Below are 22,103 nucleotides of genomic sequence, written 5' to 3'. Positions count from 1 at the left end.
AATTTAATAAGATTAAATGTGAAATTACTATAAGTTTTTTTATTATTAAATTTATAAAATTGTTTTGCAATGAGTTACTGAAAGGAACCATTTATGTAAGGTTTTGAACAAAACAGTTATCAATAATTGTACAAGTATACTATATAGAATATTGAAACAAAATTCTGTATTGAAGTTTTCTTTAGGTCATTGAGAAAAAAAATTTAGGGTTCCCAAGTTAATTTCTCTACTTTATATCACATGTTTATAAAAATAATCTGCAATTTGATAATAAAGTATTGTTTGATTTTGAAGGTTTTTATCCCATTGTGTATGAATATTTGTTAACATCAAACAGTTTGAGAATGACTCTTCTAACTGCTAACTGGGTACTTTATACAGCACCACAAACTCCAGTATTCATTTACGGTATTTTCTTGTTTGATTGTATGCTTCAGAACACTTTCTGGCAAAACATAGGTATTATCCTTATTTAGCTTTTCTTTTTTCAATGTAAATGAAAATGTTCATTTGTTTCTGTATCCAGATCTAGAAATGGCAGATGCAGGAAGTACGCCTGTTAGTGATTATGACTATCTAATAAAGTTTCTTACACTTGGAGACTCTGGAGTTGGAAAGACAAGTTTTCTGTATCAGTATACCGATGGAACCTTTCACAGCAAGTTCATTTCAACAGTAGGGATCGACTTCCGAGAGAAGAGAGTGGTAAGAATGACCAAAATGTTGATGTCTGGCTTGGAACACTTCATTTAAAGATTAATTTTGGTTGTTGTAATTTTACAATGAAAAACAATATTTCTTTTGATTTACTAACAACAACTGTTTGGAAAATGTGTAAACTTCAGTTAGCACAGTATACTCAAAGTAGAAAGCTACTAATTCAGTTGTTAATTATCTTTTTAACTGTTTTTCTGTTTAATTACTCTAAAAAAAATACAAGTCAACCTATCACTTACCTCTTCAACAAATAGCTGGCTCCTTGGCACTGGTAGCAAAGCTCACTCAGCATGGCCAGGTGGTTAGGGTATTCTACTCATAATTTGAGTGTCAAAGGTTCAAATCTCAGTTGCACCAAACATGGTATGAGGGCATTATAATGCAATTGTCAATCCCACTATTCATTGGTAAAAGAGTAGTCCAAGAGTTGGCAGTGTGTGGTGATGACTAGTTGCCTTCTCTCTAATCTTTCCTTGCTAAACTAAGGATAGCTAGTACAGATAGCTCTTGAGTAGCTTTGCACAAAATTCAAAACAAACAAACAACTGAATTGCTAGCAAAAGGTTTTTGTGCATGCTACAAATTTTTGTAAAAGCTCTCAATCTCCTATGTGTAATAATGTGAACTGCACAAGTCTGTGTTATATGAGTATTAGATTACATCTCTCTGTCAGTTGGACAGTGACACATCCTTCTTGCACATTATTCTCCTTGAGTATTTTGTGTCAACCAAAATATCATTCTTTTTCTCAGCACTACATTGTTGAGGCGTGTGAATTACTTGGCATTTGATCAAACAAAATATTTTTTGCAATGTCCCTAAATTTAAATTAAAAATAATTTTTTTCTAATAAGAATTACAGAGTTGGATATATTAATTTTTCTTTTTATGTAACCAATCAAAAAAAATTTTAATAAAGTGTTTCAAGAGATTGTGATTTGATTGCCTAGGAAGGAATATTGCCCACAATCTCCAACCTAGTGATAGAGTTTAGATAAAATTTGATTACAAATCTCAGTTTTGTCAAAAGTGAAAAATTAAAACCAAAAGCAACTAAAGAAAAAAGAAGCAAAACGTTTTTTAAAAAAATACTAATAATTCATTTAATTCAGTTCTTTGGATATTGTAAAATAAGAATTCTCATATCCATGTTTCTGGCATCAACAGACACTTCTCAAAAGGAGTTGCATTTCTACTACTTCTTTGGTGACTAGAGATATTTTGATTGTGAGTGGTATTGTAACCATTGTACATCAAGTGGTTGGTTCTAGCCCACATACTTTGTCTTGGGCCCAGGAATAACTGACTGTGGCTTCTGCTGAGCCTGTTTCATCTTTTGATGTTTTTGACCAACTTTTACCACAATCTCCTTCTGCTTCTGGTTCTTCTATTTCTTATATTTTGTCTTACAAAATTGAGGAAAACACTTTTGTATTTTGCTACTGTGATTTTAAGTATTTGAATTTTTTTCTCTGACTCCAGTTGATTACCATTGTTCATGCAGGTTCTTCTCTGTTTTAGCTTTTTGAAGGCTCTTGGTTGTCATGTCTTCCTGATCTTGTTACTCTTTTTATTATGGTCTGTGGTTGGGACATTTCCTCTTTTGTCTGCTTGGACAACTTCCCATCTATCTGTCCTCTTTACTTCTTCTTTCTAAAGCTCTGCTCCAAGACACCCTACTTCATTACTGGGGTAGGTCACACCTGACTGTTCTCTGTAATGCCTTCAATTCTACTTCAGTAGTTGCCCAGTTAACTGAGTTTCTTGGTTACTTATGACATTTGCTTGGTCAGAATACTTTAGTTTCTGGAGATATTCCCTCAGTATTATTTCAAGGAAGTCTGTTTTGCATGCCGTATTCTATGAGATATTATTTTGGAAGGGAGTTCCTCATCTTTTGGAAACTTGTACTGAGGCAGCTTAAAGCAGTTGTCTTTGCTCACTGTGATACCTGTTTATCTAGATCCAGGGGCAACAACAGTGAGCATCAATGGATTCCTTCTACTCAATTTTGGAACACATTCCTTGGCTCTGGTCTTGTCAGAGCTTGGGACATATTCTGTGAACCCACTTTGCGAAAGGATCTTAGGTTACACAGATGCTCTCTCAAAAACATTCTTTCTCTTTGAGGACTGTTATACAAGAATATACTCATTGAGTCTGGACTTTCATAACTGTATGGATTATTAATCCGTGATGACGAGAAAACACTCGTAGAGAAAAATATATATGTAAAAACGGCTGGTATGGGTTTGCTCCTCTACATAAAATTTTCTCAACCCATACCAGCCATTTTTACATTTATGGATTATTAGTTCCTTCTAGCCCCATCCTTCTAGGCATTCTCTGTTACAGCTTTCCTTTTCCTTCAAGAATCTGCTTGTTTGGATTGGCTAGTCAGGTTCTGTAAGACAGTAATAACCCCAATCCAGTATGTGGGAGGTTCTATTCCTTTTGTGGACTTTAGCTTCTCTAGAGACCCTTATTCTTATGATCATACCCATTTGTATTCCCTTCTGTAACCTCTTAAAGGTAAGTAGAGTATGTTCAGTGATTCACTGATTTCTTTTATTGCTTTTTATATGTTTTTTTCTGCACCTCTCCCTCTCATAGTGACTCAATCTATCCACAAGACCCTGAGAAACTTTTCTCCTCATCTTGTCCAAATTTATATCTTTATATATCAACATGAATTCATAAAATAGTAGTTCAATAAAATTTTGAATGCATGTCAACAAACAGGATGGCGTGACCTTTGAACCCTGACCTGTTGTGAAAAGACTAAATAAAGATAGTTAAAAAAATTACTTAAAGAAATAAACATAGTTGAAAATAGAAATATTAACCTTGTGTGAGAATAATCTATTAGTATAATACGATCAGTTAATGAGCTCAACAATTAAGTAAGTAACAAATTCCAATAATTGTCCAGTTCTACTTTTATTGATTACCAGCAGTAAAAATTTATTATGCATTAAACATCAGTACACTAAACAATTTGAAATCATGGTTGATACAGTGAAGATTCAGTGAAAGTACATTTTGAACATAAATTTGCTTTCCTACCCTAGAGCCAACATTTGTTAATCACTTTTTTAACCATTAAGATATGAATCAGTTGGCATGAGAATGTTTATGTAACACTAATTAGTATTTATAGATAACATGTTGATGAAGGGGATATAACTCCGAGTATATTTGATTCCTGTTGTGTTTTGTTTACATATCATTTAGACATACAAGTAGAACATCTCTGAATGTACATTATCATGTAGTTACAAATAATTGTTTGTAATTTTCTTGTACAGTAGTGTCAAAGTTTCTCTTTCAGGTTTATAGATCTCAACATGCAGATGGTATTACAGGTCGAAGTCAGCGAGTACACATTCAGTTGTGGGATACAGCTGGACAGGAAAGGTAAAGGTACACCTCATTAAACAAGTTGAAAATAAAAATAGGTAATTACTAAAAGTTGATTTACTCCATTGCAGAGATGGACAGTTGAATAAAAATAAATTTATTGCATATGAGCAGCAATTAATGTTATGTACACAAGACAGTTAAACAAAATTATAGTTAAATGGATTATTCAAAATTAGTGTTTTCCATTATTCCAAGAATTGATTAACCAAAATAACAATTAAATTAGTTGTCTTGAAAATAATGAACTAGTTGAAATGGATTTTCTGATTGTTACTATTTTTGATTATTACAACTATCCAAGTAGTAAAATCTTGCTGTTAGGTTTATTTGTTTTTAAGCATAAGGCAACATAATGAGCTGCCTGTGCTCTGCCAAATTTTAGCCTTATAAGTTTTTTTACTGGAAGTTTGTTCAACTTTAATGATTTGGGGGAAGATCGTGATTTGAGGATCTCTGGTTTGATTCCCATTATCACCAGACTTACTTGCTGTGATTTTGTTTATGGCAAAGCTACTGAATCTATCTGTTGCTGTCAATAGTTTTGAACTGCTAGCAAGAATGAGAGCAACTGATAAGCAGCACGTGTGACATATTTTACCATTTGTTTTTACTTAAAGTGTGAACTGGAGTGAAAGCAGCTGGCTTGACAGCACCCACTGCTCTTTTGCTTGTATACCCCATGATTTGAAGAATACTGTGCTGGTTGATTAGCTGAATATGTATGTTTAACAGTTTCAATACATTTTATCTCATTTATGTTGACAAATGTAAACTTTTGTTCAATAGCTTATGATATATAATCCATAAATATATGCATATCAGAAAAAGTAACATATTTAACACAAGCACAAAAACTAACGTTCTAGTAATGATTTTTTTTTCCCAAGTAGTGAAGTTCCTTGGACAGTTTTTCACAGATATTTCTGCTACTATATCTTACCCACTATCATATAATAGTTTTTTTGTTTAATGCTGCACTCTATATGCACAGATGTTTTTGCTCATCACTAGCCTTGAAATTACCACCTACCTCATATTTCTCAATGGTTCAGCTATGTTGTAGCATGCAGATAAGTATGTGACAACTGTCCACCTATAGGAGTGCAACACCCTCCTCTTGGTGCTGCCTACCTTTACACCATAGAACCAAATATACACTTTTTGATTTGGCACAGTATTATTAAGATGTTAACTCTCACTTCTGCCTTTGCTTCAATTTAAGTTTGTTGTTTTTTTACTATCAGTAAATCAGTTTAGTTATTTTTTTTACTGTCAGTAAATCAGCTTAGTTGTTGTTTTTTACTGTCAGTAAATCAGATTAGTTGTTGTTTTTTACTCTCAGTAAATCATCTTTGTTGTTGTTTTTTCATGCAGTTTTAACTGCATAACAACTTTGTTATTTTTTAATTCAGTGACAGTTTCACTAAACTAATTTTAAAATTCAGTTGAACATAAATTCAGAACTCTATTTCACCATCAGTAATGAATATTATTCATTTAAATATGCTGTGTCCCAGACTGCAGGTCTTAAACGTTTGGCTGTGGAGGTCATGATTTTCTAACAGAAGGTGGGATCCATCATGCTGCTGGCTATTTCTTCCAAGCCCATTTCTTCATCTAGTGAATCTGGGCAAAATTCAAGAGATTTAGATAGGTTTGGTTATTTTCAACTTCTTACCTTGGCTATGCAACTCCAATTTTCTGTCTGTGGAGGTCCCCAGGAAATCATTAGCATTCTTAGATATGGGGACATGTACATCTCCTTTAATTTGTATCCTTCCTCATTTAGGTCCCTTCCTAGCTATTCCTAGTTTTCATTTTTTTGTTAAAATGTTAGGGTCTGTACTGATCAAATTTTCTGTGACAAAAAAGTGTTCAGGTTGGGGCATTATCATGCTCCAACCTTCTTCAAGTTCAGATTAATTGATTTTTTGTATTTACATGACATTTTTCCATATTTAAATTCCCGTTATGTATACTGGAATAAAATTTGATCCTAATACTGTTTGGATATGGATAATCTTCTATGTCTTATACATCATCTCAAATGTTATATTGACCACACAGCTTCCCTTCATGATCCCTCTTCTTGTTTATTTATCCATTCATCTCTGAGTTATGTTTCACTCACCACCCTCATAGGTTGGATTAGCCAACTTATCAGACTGGTGTATTCATCCTTACTTCTCAGTTCTCTACAGTTTGTTTTTACAGATGTTGTTGCATCAGTTTAGACATCTTACCTTTCACTGCTTGCTCATCTACACTGTCATTTGGAAGAACTCATCCAGGCTAGCAGATGGACAACACCTAACATGTTCTTCTCCCATTAAGCCCATCAGGTAGTGGTTTCATCCTCATCTAGATATCACATTATGTCTTTAGCCATACTAAACACACCAATTCAACTGTGAGTTGATACATTTATTAATTTCATTATTTTTTTCTTTTTACAGGATCACATTCTTCTTCTGTATTGGATCCCACTCTATAGCAAGTAATGCCTGTCCAGAAATACTTATTCCAATATGATATCTCCCCTCACATTATAGTTTTTTTGATCAGCAGTGTCTGCTATTAGCACAAATTTTCAACACACACACCAATAACATTTTTAGCTTCCACTTTTGCATATCCACATGCAAGTTATCATGCTGCAGCTTTTCACCAATAGAAGCATGACATCACTTTTATCATAAACAGCACTCTCTTCACATCAGCATTTGTTAATCACTTCTAAATTGTCGGTAGTACTGTTCAGATATGTCGTTTTTGTTCACAGATTTCTCAACATTTTCCATTCTGCTACTAACTTAGTTTTCCTTAATATTTATTTAAATTTTGCACTAATGGATTAACATGAGTAAAGCCGACAAAAATTGATGTCTGTCTCTGATACTCTACTGCTTCGAGGTTCTTCCTAAAATTGGCCTTATGTACAAATTCAGATGCCACAAGGTTTTAGATAATTGACTCAGTCATCATGGTAGCTCTGCCTTTTAAAATAGGGTATTGTAGCCACCTGTTGCACTGTCTCCAGTTATGTAGTCTTCCAGACTATTCAAGTGCATTTTTATTCCATTTCTTAGCTGCTGGGACAGTGGACCATAGAAGTCTGTTCTCCTAAGTGGTATATCATAACACTCACTTGATAGAAGGGCAGTAGAATTCTGCAGATGTTGCTTCTGTGTCATGCTTCCTACTGCAGATCTGGTTTGGGTTGTAGCACTACAGTGTATTCCTGTCTGTATACCTGACCTGTTGTTTTTTGTTTTTTCTTGCATCATGGTGTACCTCCTTCATACCATGTACATTTCTGATGGGTCTGGATTTAGTTGGAGATGGCTCAGTTATGATTCATATCATGTATAGATGGAATGATGCCCTTTCTACTGCAGACCTGATGTACTATTCCAGATGCCACCAAGTTTTGGTTGAAGCACTCCTCCATGTCACAAATATCATATATATATGTAATATTGCAGTTTGCCCCTCACATTGAGACATTCATCTTCCCTTCCATACTTCAAACATACATTCCCAGCAGGTCCAGCATTTGTTTGAAATGGTCCAGCTAAGTATGTCCTTTTGTCTATTGGCCAGTGTCCCTCCTCCTATCATGGACTGTATGACAAATGCTCACACTGCCACCAGGTTTCAACTGGAGATTCACCTCAGGCTTGCAGTCCCTCTTCCTGCCATCTGTTGGATGTTGGTTCCCAGTAAATCTGCTGTTGGTTGTAGCTAAATGCAGCACGTTTTTCCCTCTTGTGAATGGCTAGCTGTCCTCTTTGTAGTGTGGACTGGAAGTACTATACCCATTGCAAATCAGGTTTTAAGCATTAACTGTCACCTTCCTACCATCTGTTTTGAGGTGAAGAGGTAGGTGATACTTTACCTACTATGGATCTGATGTACCATTCCACATACTGCCTGGTGTTGGATGAGGTAAAACTACTAATTTGTCATGCCATAGCAACTTGACACTTAGGACTAGCATTCTTCAGTATTACATTTTCTTGGATTCCTTCATGTCTTTCCACCTTTTATGTTTGTGACACTGTCATAAAGGAATGAAAAGTGGTGATGCAGTCTATTTAATGAAGGTAGTTTCTTTTTTTTTTCTTTTTTTTTATAAGAAAAAATTCAAGAATGTTTAATTGAACTCTCATCCTTCAGGTTTTAACTGTTCAGTCAAGTTCATGTTACTGCACTTGGTGACTTGATAAATATGTTTTTGTATGGAATATCATGGATATCTGTTTTATTCTTCAACTTCCTAGGGTATGCAGTGATTGAATGGCTATGTCATGGAAGCAACATGTTTCACATGTCTGTTTTCAAGATGGAGATCTTGATTATTTTTACATAATGTTGCATTGGTTATACGTTCAGCTTTTGCCACTGATCTTTATATCCATGGAATCCCACCTTTTCAAGATCTCAAACTTTCTTTTCAACAGCTAGGGTATGACTTGTTACTGTCTCTGGATGGCCCTGGTGCCCCAAATTCATACAAACTCCTTTTTTTGCAATGCCACACAGATATCCCTGTCATGGAAATTCTAAATCCATGAGCCAAAGACCAGTTTATGATCTGAGTGTATAAATATTTTGCATTATAAAAGGCTGTTATATCTCTTTGCCCAAAGACACCAATTTTTGGTTGCATCATTCTACCTGTAAAATGTTGAACAATGTGAAAATGTAGTTTTCATACCCCATGATTTGTAATGGCTTTTGTAATTTTGTGTACTTCTGATTTGCTTATTTAAAACTGTATTTATACAATTTATTTGGCCTCTGTAGTTTCATGACTTTTGTAAAACTTTTAGTTTGAAAAATTGAAAGTTATTATACTCTTATTTTCTTACATCTTACCAGTATACTGTTATATTTTATGATCTGTTACTCTATTTGTTACACTGTACTTTTTTCAGCTTTCTAGATTTTTGTACTTCTAAAATTAATCTGACTTGTTTAGTTAGCTTCTTAAACTTCTATAGTGTAACTGATTTCATATGACTGCATTTACTACAAACATATGTGGATTTATTTTTAAATGACAGTGTAATGTTAGTGGATTGATATATTAAGAAATGTTACTGCAATACTTATTTAATGTTTTTTAAAGCATTAGGCATCTGAAAGGTATGGTAAAATTTGTAAAACAATATATATCTTTTGCTCTCTCTATCTATGTATATATACAAGAAAATAATGGAATATCAAACATTTTTCTTTCTTTTATCAATTTCTTTCCATACCCTATGGATTTTCTCTGTCTTTCTTTAATTGTTCTGTAAACCATATTTCTTTTTGTTTCATTTTTCATCACTTCTTTCCTCTTCTATTCTGTGCAAATTGTTCCCACTTTTTATACATATATATTTATATATAGACAGATAGATAAATATCTTTCTAAGTTTCAAACTCACATGTTTTTAGAATCTGTTATAAATTGTATGCTAAACAGTTGTATAAAATAATATCTAGGTTCAGAAGTTTGACAACAGCATTTTTTCGAGACTCCATGGGGTTCTTACTCCTGTTTGATCTAACTAACGAACAGTCATTCCTGAATATCAGAAACTGGTTGGATCAGTTGCGTACCCATGCCTACTGTGAGAACCCAGATATAATTCTTTGTGGAAATAAAGCTGATCTAGAAGAAGAAAGAGTTGTTTCTGAAGAAAGAGCCAAGCAAGAAGCAGAAAAATATGAGTAGGTTGATTCTGTTTCCTTAGAATTAACAAATTGTTCTTGATATGCATGTTGTTACTTAAAAATTGAATTACAAGTAACAGATAAGAGATATCTCTGTTGCACTTAAACATGCAGTACTAAAACTTGATCTCCTTTCTAAGTGGTCTATAGTGAACAAAATAACTTTCAAAGCAGAAACAAATGTTTGTACATACAACATTGCATTATAAAAAAGTGCATTTGAATATTACTTATCAGATCATTTATTAAACTTGTTTAGTAAAAAAAAATTAGGTGAAGCTAGAATTTTCTAAAATTTCATAGTTTAAAAGAAAAAGAAGTAAAACTACTAAGTTGTAAAGATGTGATTTTTTAGTTAAACTACTAAGTTGTAAAGATGGGAGTTTTTAGTAAAACTACTAAGTTGTAAAGATGGGAGGTTTTAGTAAAACTACTAAGTTGTAAATATGGGAGTTTTTAATAAAACTACTAAGTTGTAAAGATGGGAGGTTTTAGTAAAACTACTAAGTTGTAAAGATGGGAGGTTTTAGTAAAACTACTAAGTTGTAAATATGGGAGTTTTTAGTAAAACAACTAAGTTGTAAAGATGGGAGGTTTTATTTAAAATACTAAGTTGTAAAGATGGGAATTTTTAGTAAAATTACTAAGTTGTAAAGATGGGAGTTTTTAGTTGAAATACTAAGTTGTAAAGATGGAAGTTTTTAGTAAAACTACTAAGTTGTAAAAGTGGGAGTTGTTTTTCGTAAAAGATGGGAGTTTTAGGTAAAACTACTAAGTTGTAAAGATGGGAGTTTTTAGTTAAACTATCAAGTTGTAAAGATGGGAGTTTTAAGTAAAACTACTAAGTTGTAAAGATGGGAGTTTTAAGTAAAACTACTAAGTTGTAAAGGTGGAAGTTTTTAGTAAAACTACTAAGTTGTAAAGATGGGTGTTTTTAGTAAAACTACTAAGTTTTATTTTATGCTCTTGTGTAAGTAGTGTATTTCCTCTTAATTTTAAAACTTTTAATGCTAGGTTTTGCAAGTGGCACAATGTTATCTGTCAATGGAATTTAGTCTACAAAACCATGATATGCAACTGAAAATATCATTAGCAGTGAGAATATTCAAATAGTGAAATAATGTATTCTACCATTTTTAATTAAGGATGTAAGAAAAGCATTAATGTTTAGTGAGGACACTACTGAACAGAAAAGTCGATTCCAAAAGTGCAATAACAGCAGCTTTTAGAGTAGACAAGTTCTAATTATATTTACAACATTTTTACCCGTAGTATCGGGTTATCAACAAGGTAAAAAAATGTATTAAAAATTTTAACATTTGTTTTTATTTCTTAGTTTAAAATACATGTTAACAAAATATACACCACAACAAAATTCTAAATATGACAATTTTTGTTAGTTTTATGTGATATGAGAGAATAGATCAAACAGAATTATTTTTTTAAAAAAATGTGATGATGTCATTTACCTTTGTATAAATAAATAAGGAAGAGATACCAGACTGGAAAGAATTAAGCTGTAATGAAGTTGATTTTTTTGTTAATGAACATTGTCCACACTTTTAACATACTGGTAAACTTTTAAAGGTAAGCTAATCAGACATTACTGTGTTTATAAAATTTAATATTTAAAATAAAACTTCCATATTAGTATGCACATAAGAATAATTTTTGTTAATGATAATTTATTAATGTTGATCAGGTCTAAATTAATGAATTAAATTCAGTAAGATTTTTCTATTTGAATCTAAGCAGATTAACATGTTAAATCAGTTGAACTAACAATAAGAAAAATGTTTTTTCTTGTAGCTAACATGCGAACGTGTGTGTGTGTGTCTGTATATATAAAATAATCTCTCGCAATTGGTTGATATTTCTTCAGATTTTGTTCTTCAGTAGTCTTATGTTAAAACAATGGTTTAAAAAGTGAATCATTAACATTATAATTAATAAGACATTCCAGTCAACATGTTTTTTTTCAGTTTAAAGCAAAATGTCATTCATAATAGAACAGTTTGCAACAAAAATTAATGACTGTCTTTGTATCACAAAAATAAATTGAACTCTAAAACTAAAAACTTGTATTCTATGTGTAAAACATTGGCACATCATACAGCTGTTACGTTTCATACTTCAGCATAGACCGTTTCATTTGTGTTCATGTGACTAATGTGTAAAGTAATTAAGAGTAAAATGTGAACAAAATGTTCCTGACGAAAATAATTTTCAGTTAAAAATATGTGGTACATGAACTTCAGGTAAAGTATATAAAAAAACTTGTTTCATTTGTATTAAACATACAGTTATACTAAGAAAATACCACATCTAGCTTATAAATACATTTATTAAGGGTAAATTCATTTATTTTTTATGCTTCCCATCTTTATTGGATAGACTTCCCTATTTTGAAACTAGTGCTTCCACAGGCCAGAATGTCACAAAAGCTGTTGAATTCCTTCTTGATCTTGTGATGACTCGCATACGAGAAACAGTGGACAACACCAACTTTCCAGGTAGAAAAAGAGCTGCTCCTGGAGTTCACATTGATTCAGATGATGGAGATGGTCAGAGTAAAAACAGTTGTGGCTGCTGATTATGTGTTTTTTTGCACTGGTGTCAAAAGTTTTAATACACAAAAGAAGAATCCATTTATTAATGGTGGTAATCAACAGGGTTATTGGTGATGGTATTAAAACTAGTCATGTTTTAGTATTTGGTGTCCCATTTGTTATCCAATGCTTACTAGTCAATCACAGACTAAATATTGTGTCAGTATTTGTAATAAATAGTTAATGAAATTAAAATTTCACTTCATGATATGTTGATATCATACATTGTTATTAAGTTGTTATGATTAAGTTAGAAGTTTTGAAATTGTTATGCAAATATATATTTTTATTATAAAATAATTCAAACATTTCTCAAAGGTATTTTGTTTTTAACTGAGAGGTGTACAAAGAAAACATTCTGTTTACAAGTGCTTTTACAACATGTTCAGTGAAACCAAATATTTTCATCTAATATTATATGATTATTGAAGACTATCAGGTGATAAAGAAATTAACAAACAAAATTCATATAAAAGATTTATATATATATATATTTTTATTACCAGCATTGACATTTGAATAGTAAATTTCAATATGATTTTTTATACCATTGAAATAACTTACTTAGTTGAAATTCATGTGCAAAGTCTTCCTGTTTGTTTATTCTGAAACTACAAAACATAAAACTGTTAATAGCATTTCACAACTTCTTCTGTAATCTTTTAGTCTGATGCATTTATGTAGATAATATTCAAAAACTGTTTTTGAAATAGTTTGAGGATATTTGGTAATCATACATAATATAATTAACTACATTTTAAGTTCAGTGCAGGTCTTGAAACAATAAATGTGTAGGAAGTACTCTAGCCTGCTTTAGAATACATATAAAAATGACAAGGTAAATATATTTCCTTTCATTATAGTTAAATGCTAGAAAAACTATTATTATTTTCATTTATGTCCAGCATTTCTTTTAAACCATAAAATAAACTTCAAGTTTGCCCTTACACATTCATTGGTTTTGGGATCTTCATAAATGTTACTTGCTATGATATTATTTTACTAATTTGCTGGATTTGCTTCAAAAACAATTAATTGTAAGTAATAAGATGTAATTTTGTATCAAGCATGCAGTTGATATTGTTGTATTATTTTCATTGAAGAAGTCAAAGGTTAATAAGATTAATGGTTTGATGTTAAATTGCCTTTAAAAATTACTACTGAACGTTTATTGTCTTGTTTTAATATAATATGTAGAAATCTAGTAATATGATTCTTCTGCATATAATTGTCTGTCTTAGGTGTTGAGTATTGATTGGTGCAAAACTGGACTTTTTTTGTGTAATTTCTCCTAAAGTCTTGCATTTATTTTAAATCAGCTGTATGCCATACATATGAGAATTGTTTTTCATTATCATTATAGTTGTGAGAAATCCTGAAATCAAGCTCAGTTGATTATAAAAATTGTGTTCTAGGTGTGTTTTTACATTTAAATGCAGTAAGAAAAGTTTGTAAACATTTTGAAGAAAAAAAAGTTTAGCTTTAAATTTTACATCTCATTTTTTAATTGAATAATTTTAGTTATATATATTTTAAATAGATTGAAATAATGATAAATAATTAAGTCACAGGCCTAACAACCAGTTATACTGTCTTATCACACTCAGTTGACTGAATTATCTATTTCTTCTTGACATTCTATCTTAGAGTTATATTTAAATAATGATATTTTTCCATGTGCATTTATCACTGATATTTACTATACAAATCATGAATAGTAATAATCCTTTAAATCATGCTTCTGTAAATGTATTCTAAAGATGGCTAATCGGTGTTAAAACTCTAATTAAAATAAAGTAAAAAACAACATTTCAACCTTCTTGCTGACTCTCTTTGTTAACCTGAAGTTGACCTAAACTGGTTGAAATGTTATTCTGTATTTTATTTTAATCAGTGTTAATACCCTTTATTTTATTTTAATCAGTGTTAATACCCTTACCAGTTATATAAATTTAGAATACATTTTTACTTCAACTGTGTTTCTTGTCACCATGAATTCCTTCTGTGAATAATTATTTTTTGTTATTGAAAAGGAAAAAATTGAAATTTAAATACTTAAGAATTTCTCTGTTTAGTGTTAGACAAGTGTTATTTTATGTGAGTAGTATATTTTTTGTGATTTAATAACTGAGCAGTCTGAGTTGACCCTCTGACAACAAAAATTGAGGGTAAGCACTCTCTAGACTCAAATTTTTTTTGTTGTGGAAGACACACAGGCAATTTCTAAGCTACTTTAATTTTACTCTCTGGTGTTTTAAAACATTATGAAAATGCCTAAGGAAACTATTTTTAGCAGTGGTATGATAAGATGTTTGTTGGTCATTGAGAGATGTGTTTTTATATGTATCAATGTATCTGTGTGTAGGTTTAATATATAACTGTGCATGTGGTGATTCTTTATTTCCTGCTTGTGTTTGATTAAATAACTGGTGACATAAAGAGTTCCTTCAGAGTTTTTTTTTTTGAGACAAAATGAAGATGTATGGTGTACAAGATAATATTCATCTATTGTAGAATATAGAAAATACATAATTGATGTATTAATAATCATTTGTTTTGTGATTTTTAAACAAGCATTTAGCATTTAAATGTCAATAGAATTCTCAAGAAGCTTAAATTTTACATGTAGTTTTGAGTGACTGTTTCACTTTTTGTTGTTTCTTAATCAGTATGTATCAGCCTTCACCTGAGGATTTAGACTATTTGAACACAATATATTTTAGTCACTATTATTATCCTAAAGAGGCTGGCTAGTGTATGTTTTAATGTTGGTTTATTTTGTACTATAATACATCTTGGTTCACCTTATACAGTAAGAATTAACTTTAGTTTGTATCTAGAAAAGTATATAGAATGTTGGTATGCTCATAATAGTAGAATTATCTCTACTTCCACAAGTAGATGAAATTAATGGAGTCTCTTTATTTTTGTAACTTCATTGAGAACAGTAGATCATGTGCAAAAGGGGTGTATTTGTATTAGTGTTCAGGGTCACTTAAGTCATAAATGTGTTACACACTTTCTTTGTGTCAGAGTAAATGTGCATTAATCAGTAGTCAATTTTTATGTGGTGAAAAATAGTAGAATCTTACTACTTTGTTGTAAGGGACAAGAGAAAAATTGAGGAAAACCTTCTGTTGAAATCTCGTCTAATATTAGCAAATGTCAAAATAGAAAATGGATCTATTTCAGTAAAAATGTAGTCAAGGTTTTTGTATTATATGTGTTAAGTCATTCTAGAGATATAAATGTTATTTTAAAACTAGTATTATTAGAGAAATGGTACAGGGTATTTTTCAAAGGCTACTGAATTGTAGGTAATTATGAAAAGAAACCACCAAATTTATAGTAAATTGTTATTCATATTGGTTTTTTACAAACAAAAATCTTTATATATTTTTGAACTGTTTAATTATACAGTTGTAGAAACATTTGTTTTTATTTATATTTCAAGCATTAATTTTCAGGTAACTCTCTCAATTTATTTGTGTATATATATATATATATCTATCTTCTGAGTTTTGACTTCTTGATATTAAGTGGACAATCCTATTATGTCCTGAAAACACTATATTTTTATATATTATAGGATGTTGAATGATAATGTACCAGGAAACCAAATGGTACTTTTTACGTAGAATAGCGAGTTTTACATGTTCTAAACTTATATTCAGATATCTGGCTCCTACTTCTGGGATGCTATGAAGCTGGTGTAATTAGCCAAAAATATTATCAGATTTTATAAAATAGTAGTCTTGCTAGGTATCTGAAACTGTAGTTTGTCCAGTTTCTCTTAAGCCTACTAATCACTGCTATAGCATTTTCTTTAAACATGGATAGCAGTGTTCAGATGAAAATGTGGTTGCTCTTCATATTTGAGTGACACAAAATCACAAAAGGTGCTGCATAAATTATTTAATTTTAAAATTATGTACTTTTAAGACAGAATTTTAAAAATAGTTCAATAAAACTGTCTCTAATAAATAACTTCTCTTATGATATTTTTAGCAAATATTTCTCTACAAAATGAACTGGAATCAGTGACTTTCACAAGGCCAAACATAGGTTTTTGATATTTAATAGTAAAAAAATATTTTAATACCATTTACTACTAAAATAAAATATTCACAATAAAAGTGAATTTCAATGTGAACTACAGCACATATACAAACAACATATATCTTGAGCTTTGTATAAGGCATAAAAACATCAAATTGTTAGTACATTTTACACATGCTAGTAACCTTGGAGTAAAATATAGCATATGCATATATTCTAGTTAAGTGTGTTTGTCAGAAAGGTTAAAGGAAGACCAAACTGATTAAAAGTAGTGCATTTACACCAAATGTACTAAAGATGTCAAGTTTTATATTATATTTTCTCTAACATATGTAAGTGCACAATTTAACTAGGATACTATTTGTTTGTTTGGGCATTTTTCTTACCATGCCATTTTGATATTTACCACAATTGTTAAATTATGTTATCTATTCCTTAATGTGTTATGAATTTTCAAATTACTCAATTCATTATTTAGGGCATTTGTAAAATTATATCCAGAAAATAAACCTCTCTATACAGTCATGTTCTAAATATTTGAAGCAAATAAAATCAGATTTTTTTCACCTTCCTTGCATCAAAATTGCAAGGAAAGAATTAGCATGACAAGTTTTCACTTACACTTTCATCACATCTGTTACAGTTAGTTAGATTTTTAAGTTGTTAAGTTATTCATAAAACCATGAATTGTAGATTATTTTTAAGATGTGCTTTTGATTTTAGATTTAACATACATTCTAGATTTAAAATTTATTATAGACCTAACACATTTTGTAAAGTTATTTGCAAGTTAAGTAATATTAGTCTCTTGTGAAAGCACAGGAAAAGAACTTATACAATTTCACACATCTTCAGTCTCATGTATTTTCGTTTCTTTCAGTATTATTTTTATACAGAATTGTGTAACAAGAATCTTAGAAGTTCAGTACTGCATAAATATATGAAATTAATCAGAAGCAAAATATTTGTGTATGATTATATTTTTATATTTCAAATGAAGTTCTCTGATCAAGGCTTGTGTGTGATAACACCTATATTTGTATGATTGTGTAGGACATGAATGTTTTTATTCATATTAAACTTCTTTGTTTACATTAAAGTATTTTTGGATAGGCAGTTTTTGGTTTATTTACATACAACAGATGAAATAAGCAGTACATATTTTCTACATTAAAGATAATACATTTAAAGTTAAATGAGCTCTTATAATTTAACTTAAAAGGCATGAATTATATTAGTAATTGAACTGCGTTGTTTAACTGACAATAAATGTTTGAAACCACTGTGTAACTCTGACCTGAAACCAAGAAAAAGAAAAAAAAAAAAACCAACCTAATATTTATTGAACTAATGTCATCAAATGATAGAAGCAGCATCATTTCTCGATATTCTGCCCTGTAGCCTTTAGAAAATTAATGCATATATACATTTTGCCCATTAATTAAGTAACCTATTTTAATTAAGGTTTTTTAAAACTTTGCTGATTAAACTCTGTATAGAATCTGTTTAGTGTCAAAGAGGAGGAACAAACATAAAACACACACTGTGTTACTAAACTGTTTCCTGGCAAGAAAGGAAAATACGAAACATAATATGGTTGTAGTCGTTTTAATAAATGAAAAAAAATAAGTGTTAGTAAACTTGAGGAACAGTAGTGATTGTGTGGGAAAATGTAATTTGCAGTGTGTGATAGAGGTTTAATGATTGGGTACGGACAGAAACCAAAGTGACATCACAGAGGTCATTTGCCCACTCATATAGACGACTGGTAAAACTAAGTATAGAGAAGAGCGAACGACTTTCTTTTTTTTCCATTAAAACAGTTTAATTCATATTGTGAAAACGGAGTGCTTTATAACTTCAATCCACATTTTGTTACTGTCCTGTATTACTGGAACTGGATTGTAAAACATGTGTACAACGTAATCTTATGTCTCGTATATTTTGGATAAAAATATAGTGTAATATGTAATGTAGAGAAAATGATAGTTCTTTTTTTCTCTGTTCTGTTCCAACCGTTGTTCACTATTTTTATATCTGACATTTAAAGTCATCCAGAAATTTCTTTAACAAATTTATTAATATTATTCTGAAATAATCATAACGATCAACTTCTCGGTAACAATATTCGGCGCCTTTTTTTAAACAAATTATTTTACACTTTTTATGATACATCCCCTATTACTACGATAACACGATTTTTCAAGGTGAGAAGAAATAAAAATATTGATTGCTAACAAACAATTTGTACAAAAGTTTTATTTTAATTCATAAAGGTTTCCTTTTTCAAGAAAATTGTGTTCATGGTAGTTATTAAGATAAAAGCATAAGGTGTTGTAATATATATTTTGTGCTGATGCGTTTTACAGCTTAGTTTAAATATACATGGTACACACCTTGTCATAATAAATCATTTTCTAAATGTACTTTCTTGCTCAAACATACATACTGATAGGGTGATTTAGTCTTGCAGGTTTGTAAAATGTGTAAACTAGTATCTGTATTACTGTGTTCGATTTCCTTATATTTATGTAATAAGGCTAGAAACAATTTTAGTTGTTACAGTTTCCAACAGGTGTATTTATCCATGATGTTGCATGTAATGGCCTTAAAAACATTAGTACTGTTTGTATCAAAAAGGCCAAAGTAACAATTATCAAACCTTTATGCAGTGTTATATGCTTAAGAACTGGCGTTTGTCACATTTCTGTGTGATGACCTTTTAACATTTCAGTTCTTCTCTGCTATGTGTTTCTGAAAATAAAGAAAACCAAATATGATTGTTTTTAAATAATTGGTCCAGTTAAAAATATTACTTAGGTTTTTTTATCACGCGGGGTTATAACAATAATGTTTTTAATTCGCTTATGTTTTGAAATTAATCGTGTATTTTAAAGAGACTCCATATTATGATTTGCCATGTAATGTAGTAGCAATGGATGACAGTTGTGTTTATTTTGTTTTGAATAGATACGAGGTGAAACCCCTTTTTTACGTAATTCTTTCTGTGTGTATTGGTTGGTGTTTAACTATGATTAAAATTGTTAATTCTTATTTACTGATTGTGTTCTATGTAATCCAGTGGCTTATTTTGACCAGTAACTAGTCACATCTGCATCGTTAGTGTGTTCATTATGAAAGAAGAAACATTTGTGTAACTTCTTGAAACTGGTGTATTCATATCCCACTTGAAGTGAGGAATAAAATAGTGTATTAAATTATTCTTTGTGGTTATCCTCTTATTTTCTAGTACTAAAGATAGAAAAAAATCCACTTTATAAACAGCTAACAGAAACGTCGACGATGTATTTAAAAGTTGTGTTTTAATCATCGGTTTCTTCAATAGTGTTGCTGCTTTAATTTTATTCAAAACGTGCTCTCACTTCCATTAAGTTACTACTGCAACGTACACAAAACAACAAGTTTTGAATTTAAAAAGCACATGTAAAAGGTATATACAATTACTAGCAATAAAACCTGTAATAAAAAAATCGAATTTCAAACCTTAAAGGACCTTGTGCACACTTGGTTCGTGATCAAAATTGTTCAACGGTTTGATGATAATTGAAATATATTCTGCTTTTAAACCTGTTTGAAAGAACGTGGTTTAACTAAAGTCTGTGATCTGACGTTCGATTTTGCTTATTTATCATTAAACACGAGTGGCTTTTTACCAGTTACGGGTATTTACGCCTGCATTTCGTGTTATAAGTCCGAATGCTTGCTGATAAGCCGCCGAAGATACTAAAATACAAACTGCAGAAGGTCTAATATAACGTCTAATATAACGAAAGGTATTCTACTCCTACGATGTATTGGGAAAAACGGGACGTGAACTGCACTACTGGATTACCTCACAAGTATCGTATATTGCAAAGACGGGACATGAAATACACTGCTGGATTAGCTCAAGCATTGTATATTAAAAGACAGGACGTGAACTACACTACTGGATCATGTGACGAGTGTGAACAATCCATAAAAGCTGAAAATGAACGTAATGTAGTTGATAGTTAAAGATCACTTTTTTATATTTACTTTGCTTTTTCCAAGTAATAAAGCTTTTTGAAGAACTTACATGCATAATCAGAATGCTCAATTCTATTGAATCTCAGACGAAAAAGCATAAATACCAGACTGCTTATCAACAATATTCACATATTGTTGATGTTTAGAACAGAAAAATAATGGCAGCAATTATTCTTCAATTAATGGTCCGTGCTTAACATGAAGAAAAAAAAATAATTTTAAACGTAAGTTGTTATTACGTTTAAAAACGCGCAACAAATATTCATCAGAACAACGAATCTATGGTCACATTAAAGTTTAAAAACTTTATAATTAAAATGTGTTAAAAGTCTTTAGTTTTATTGAATTTCAATCCAGTAAAATAAAAGAGTTTAACTGCGAAACATATTGATGATCTATACTTGCCTTAAAGAATGTAAATCGATTTCTATTTGCAAGCTTCAGTAGTGGAAGAAAGAAAGGCATTAAAACCAGATGTAGGTCATAACATTCCACATCCATGATTACTATTCACCACCTGGAAAGAGTTGGCTACAAATGGAATGATACATAACACTCATCTCTTGAAGTGGGCATTCTAGCCCTCATAATGGCCATGTACCCAAATTATCAGTATCTTAAAACCTAACATACAGTAATGTATGTTAACGAGTGAAAAGTTGAAGTTTCATTTCCAAAAGAAAAAAACTATAGTCCTCCCGACCAACTACTATAAACACTATGTTTTTAAATAGCTTGTACAATTAGATGAATAGCATTGAATACGTATTCTAGATAGCATCAACAGATATCCTGTAAAGCGGTTTTTACAGATTGAAAAGTGGAAGGTGATGAAAGATCACATACACTTTCATGGTTTCTAACTATCACAACAAATTTTAAATCCCTTACATTTTGTTAAAACTAACCATTTAAAGCTCAATGGTTCTACTCATATTGTTAATTCAGTCGACTGAACATTCGAACACATTATTTATTAGAAAACATCTCTTTGACTTTAAAACTAGAAGTAGTTCGAATTTAAAAGAACCTTAGCTTCTAAATACTAGACGAGCTGACAGACCCAAAGTACAGCCTGGTGTAGAGAAACATAACTAATACTATGGACAAGTCGCGTTTTATAATACAGTTTTTATTCTCATTCAACAACATTCTGTCGTTATCTCAAACTAGAATATTAAATATTTAGAAATAGCCATAATAAATGGCTTAATAACTAATTGCACCCCGTTAGGACAGTGGTAAGTCTTCGGATGTACACTGCTAAAATCAGATGTTTAATTCCCTTGGTGGACACAGCAGATAGCCTGATGTGGCTTTGCTACAAGGAAAATACACGCACAGAAGCTAATTTTACAGTGAGACAGCTTACGCCAGAAAACTCCCTCTCAAAATAGTTGTAGTATGTTATAATTTAATTCAAATGTAAGTTTATTTAGTTTTTGAAACATTTCTTGTAAAACTATGGCTAATTAGGCATATCCGTCACCATTTATGAACTGCTAAGCTAGAGGAAAGGCAACTAGTCAACAGCGTCTA

At 31.0% G+C, this 22,103-nt stretch overlaps 1 protein-coding gene across 3 annotated transcripts in view; it reads left to right on the top strand.

Annotated features, from left to right (window-relative positions):
* The window catches only part of Rab27 (RAS oncogene family member Rab27), a 53,735-nt gene extending 33,979 nt beyond the window's left edge, over positions 1-19,756 (top strand). For 2 of the 3 annotated variants that reach the window (XM_076466964.1, XM_076466962.1), the window contains 4 exons: positions 527-705; positions 4,049-4,134; positions 9,637-9,864; positions 12,262-19,756. In XM_076466964.1, coding sequence (XP_076323079.1) covers positions 535-705; positions 4,049-4,134; positions 9,637-9,864; positions 12,262-12,460 — 684 coding nt within the window. In that variant the 5' untranslated portion in view covers positions 527-534 and the 3' untranslated portion in view covers positions 12,461-19,756. The remainder of the gene's footprint in view (positions 1-526; positions 706-4,048; positions 4,135-9,636; positions 9,865-12,261) is intronic. The other variant, XM_076466963.1, reaches the window with a different exon arrangement.
* Positions 19,757-22,103: the final 2,347 nt, after the last annotated feature.

The sequence above is a fragment of the Tachypleus tridentatus genome, chromosome 11 (genome assembly GCF_004210375.1).
Source record: "Tachypleus tridentatus isolate NWPU-2018 chromosome 11, ASM421037v1, whole genome shotgun sequence".
Classification (NCBI taxonomy): domain Eukaryota; kingdom Metazoa; phylum Arthropoda; class Merostomata; order Xiphosura; family Limulidae; genus Tachypleus; species Tachypleus tridentatus.
This window is presented reverse-complemented; position numbering and strand designations above follow the sequence as displayed.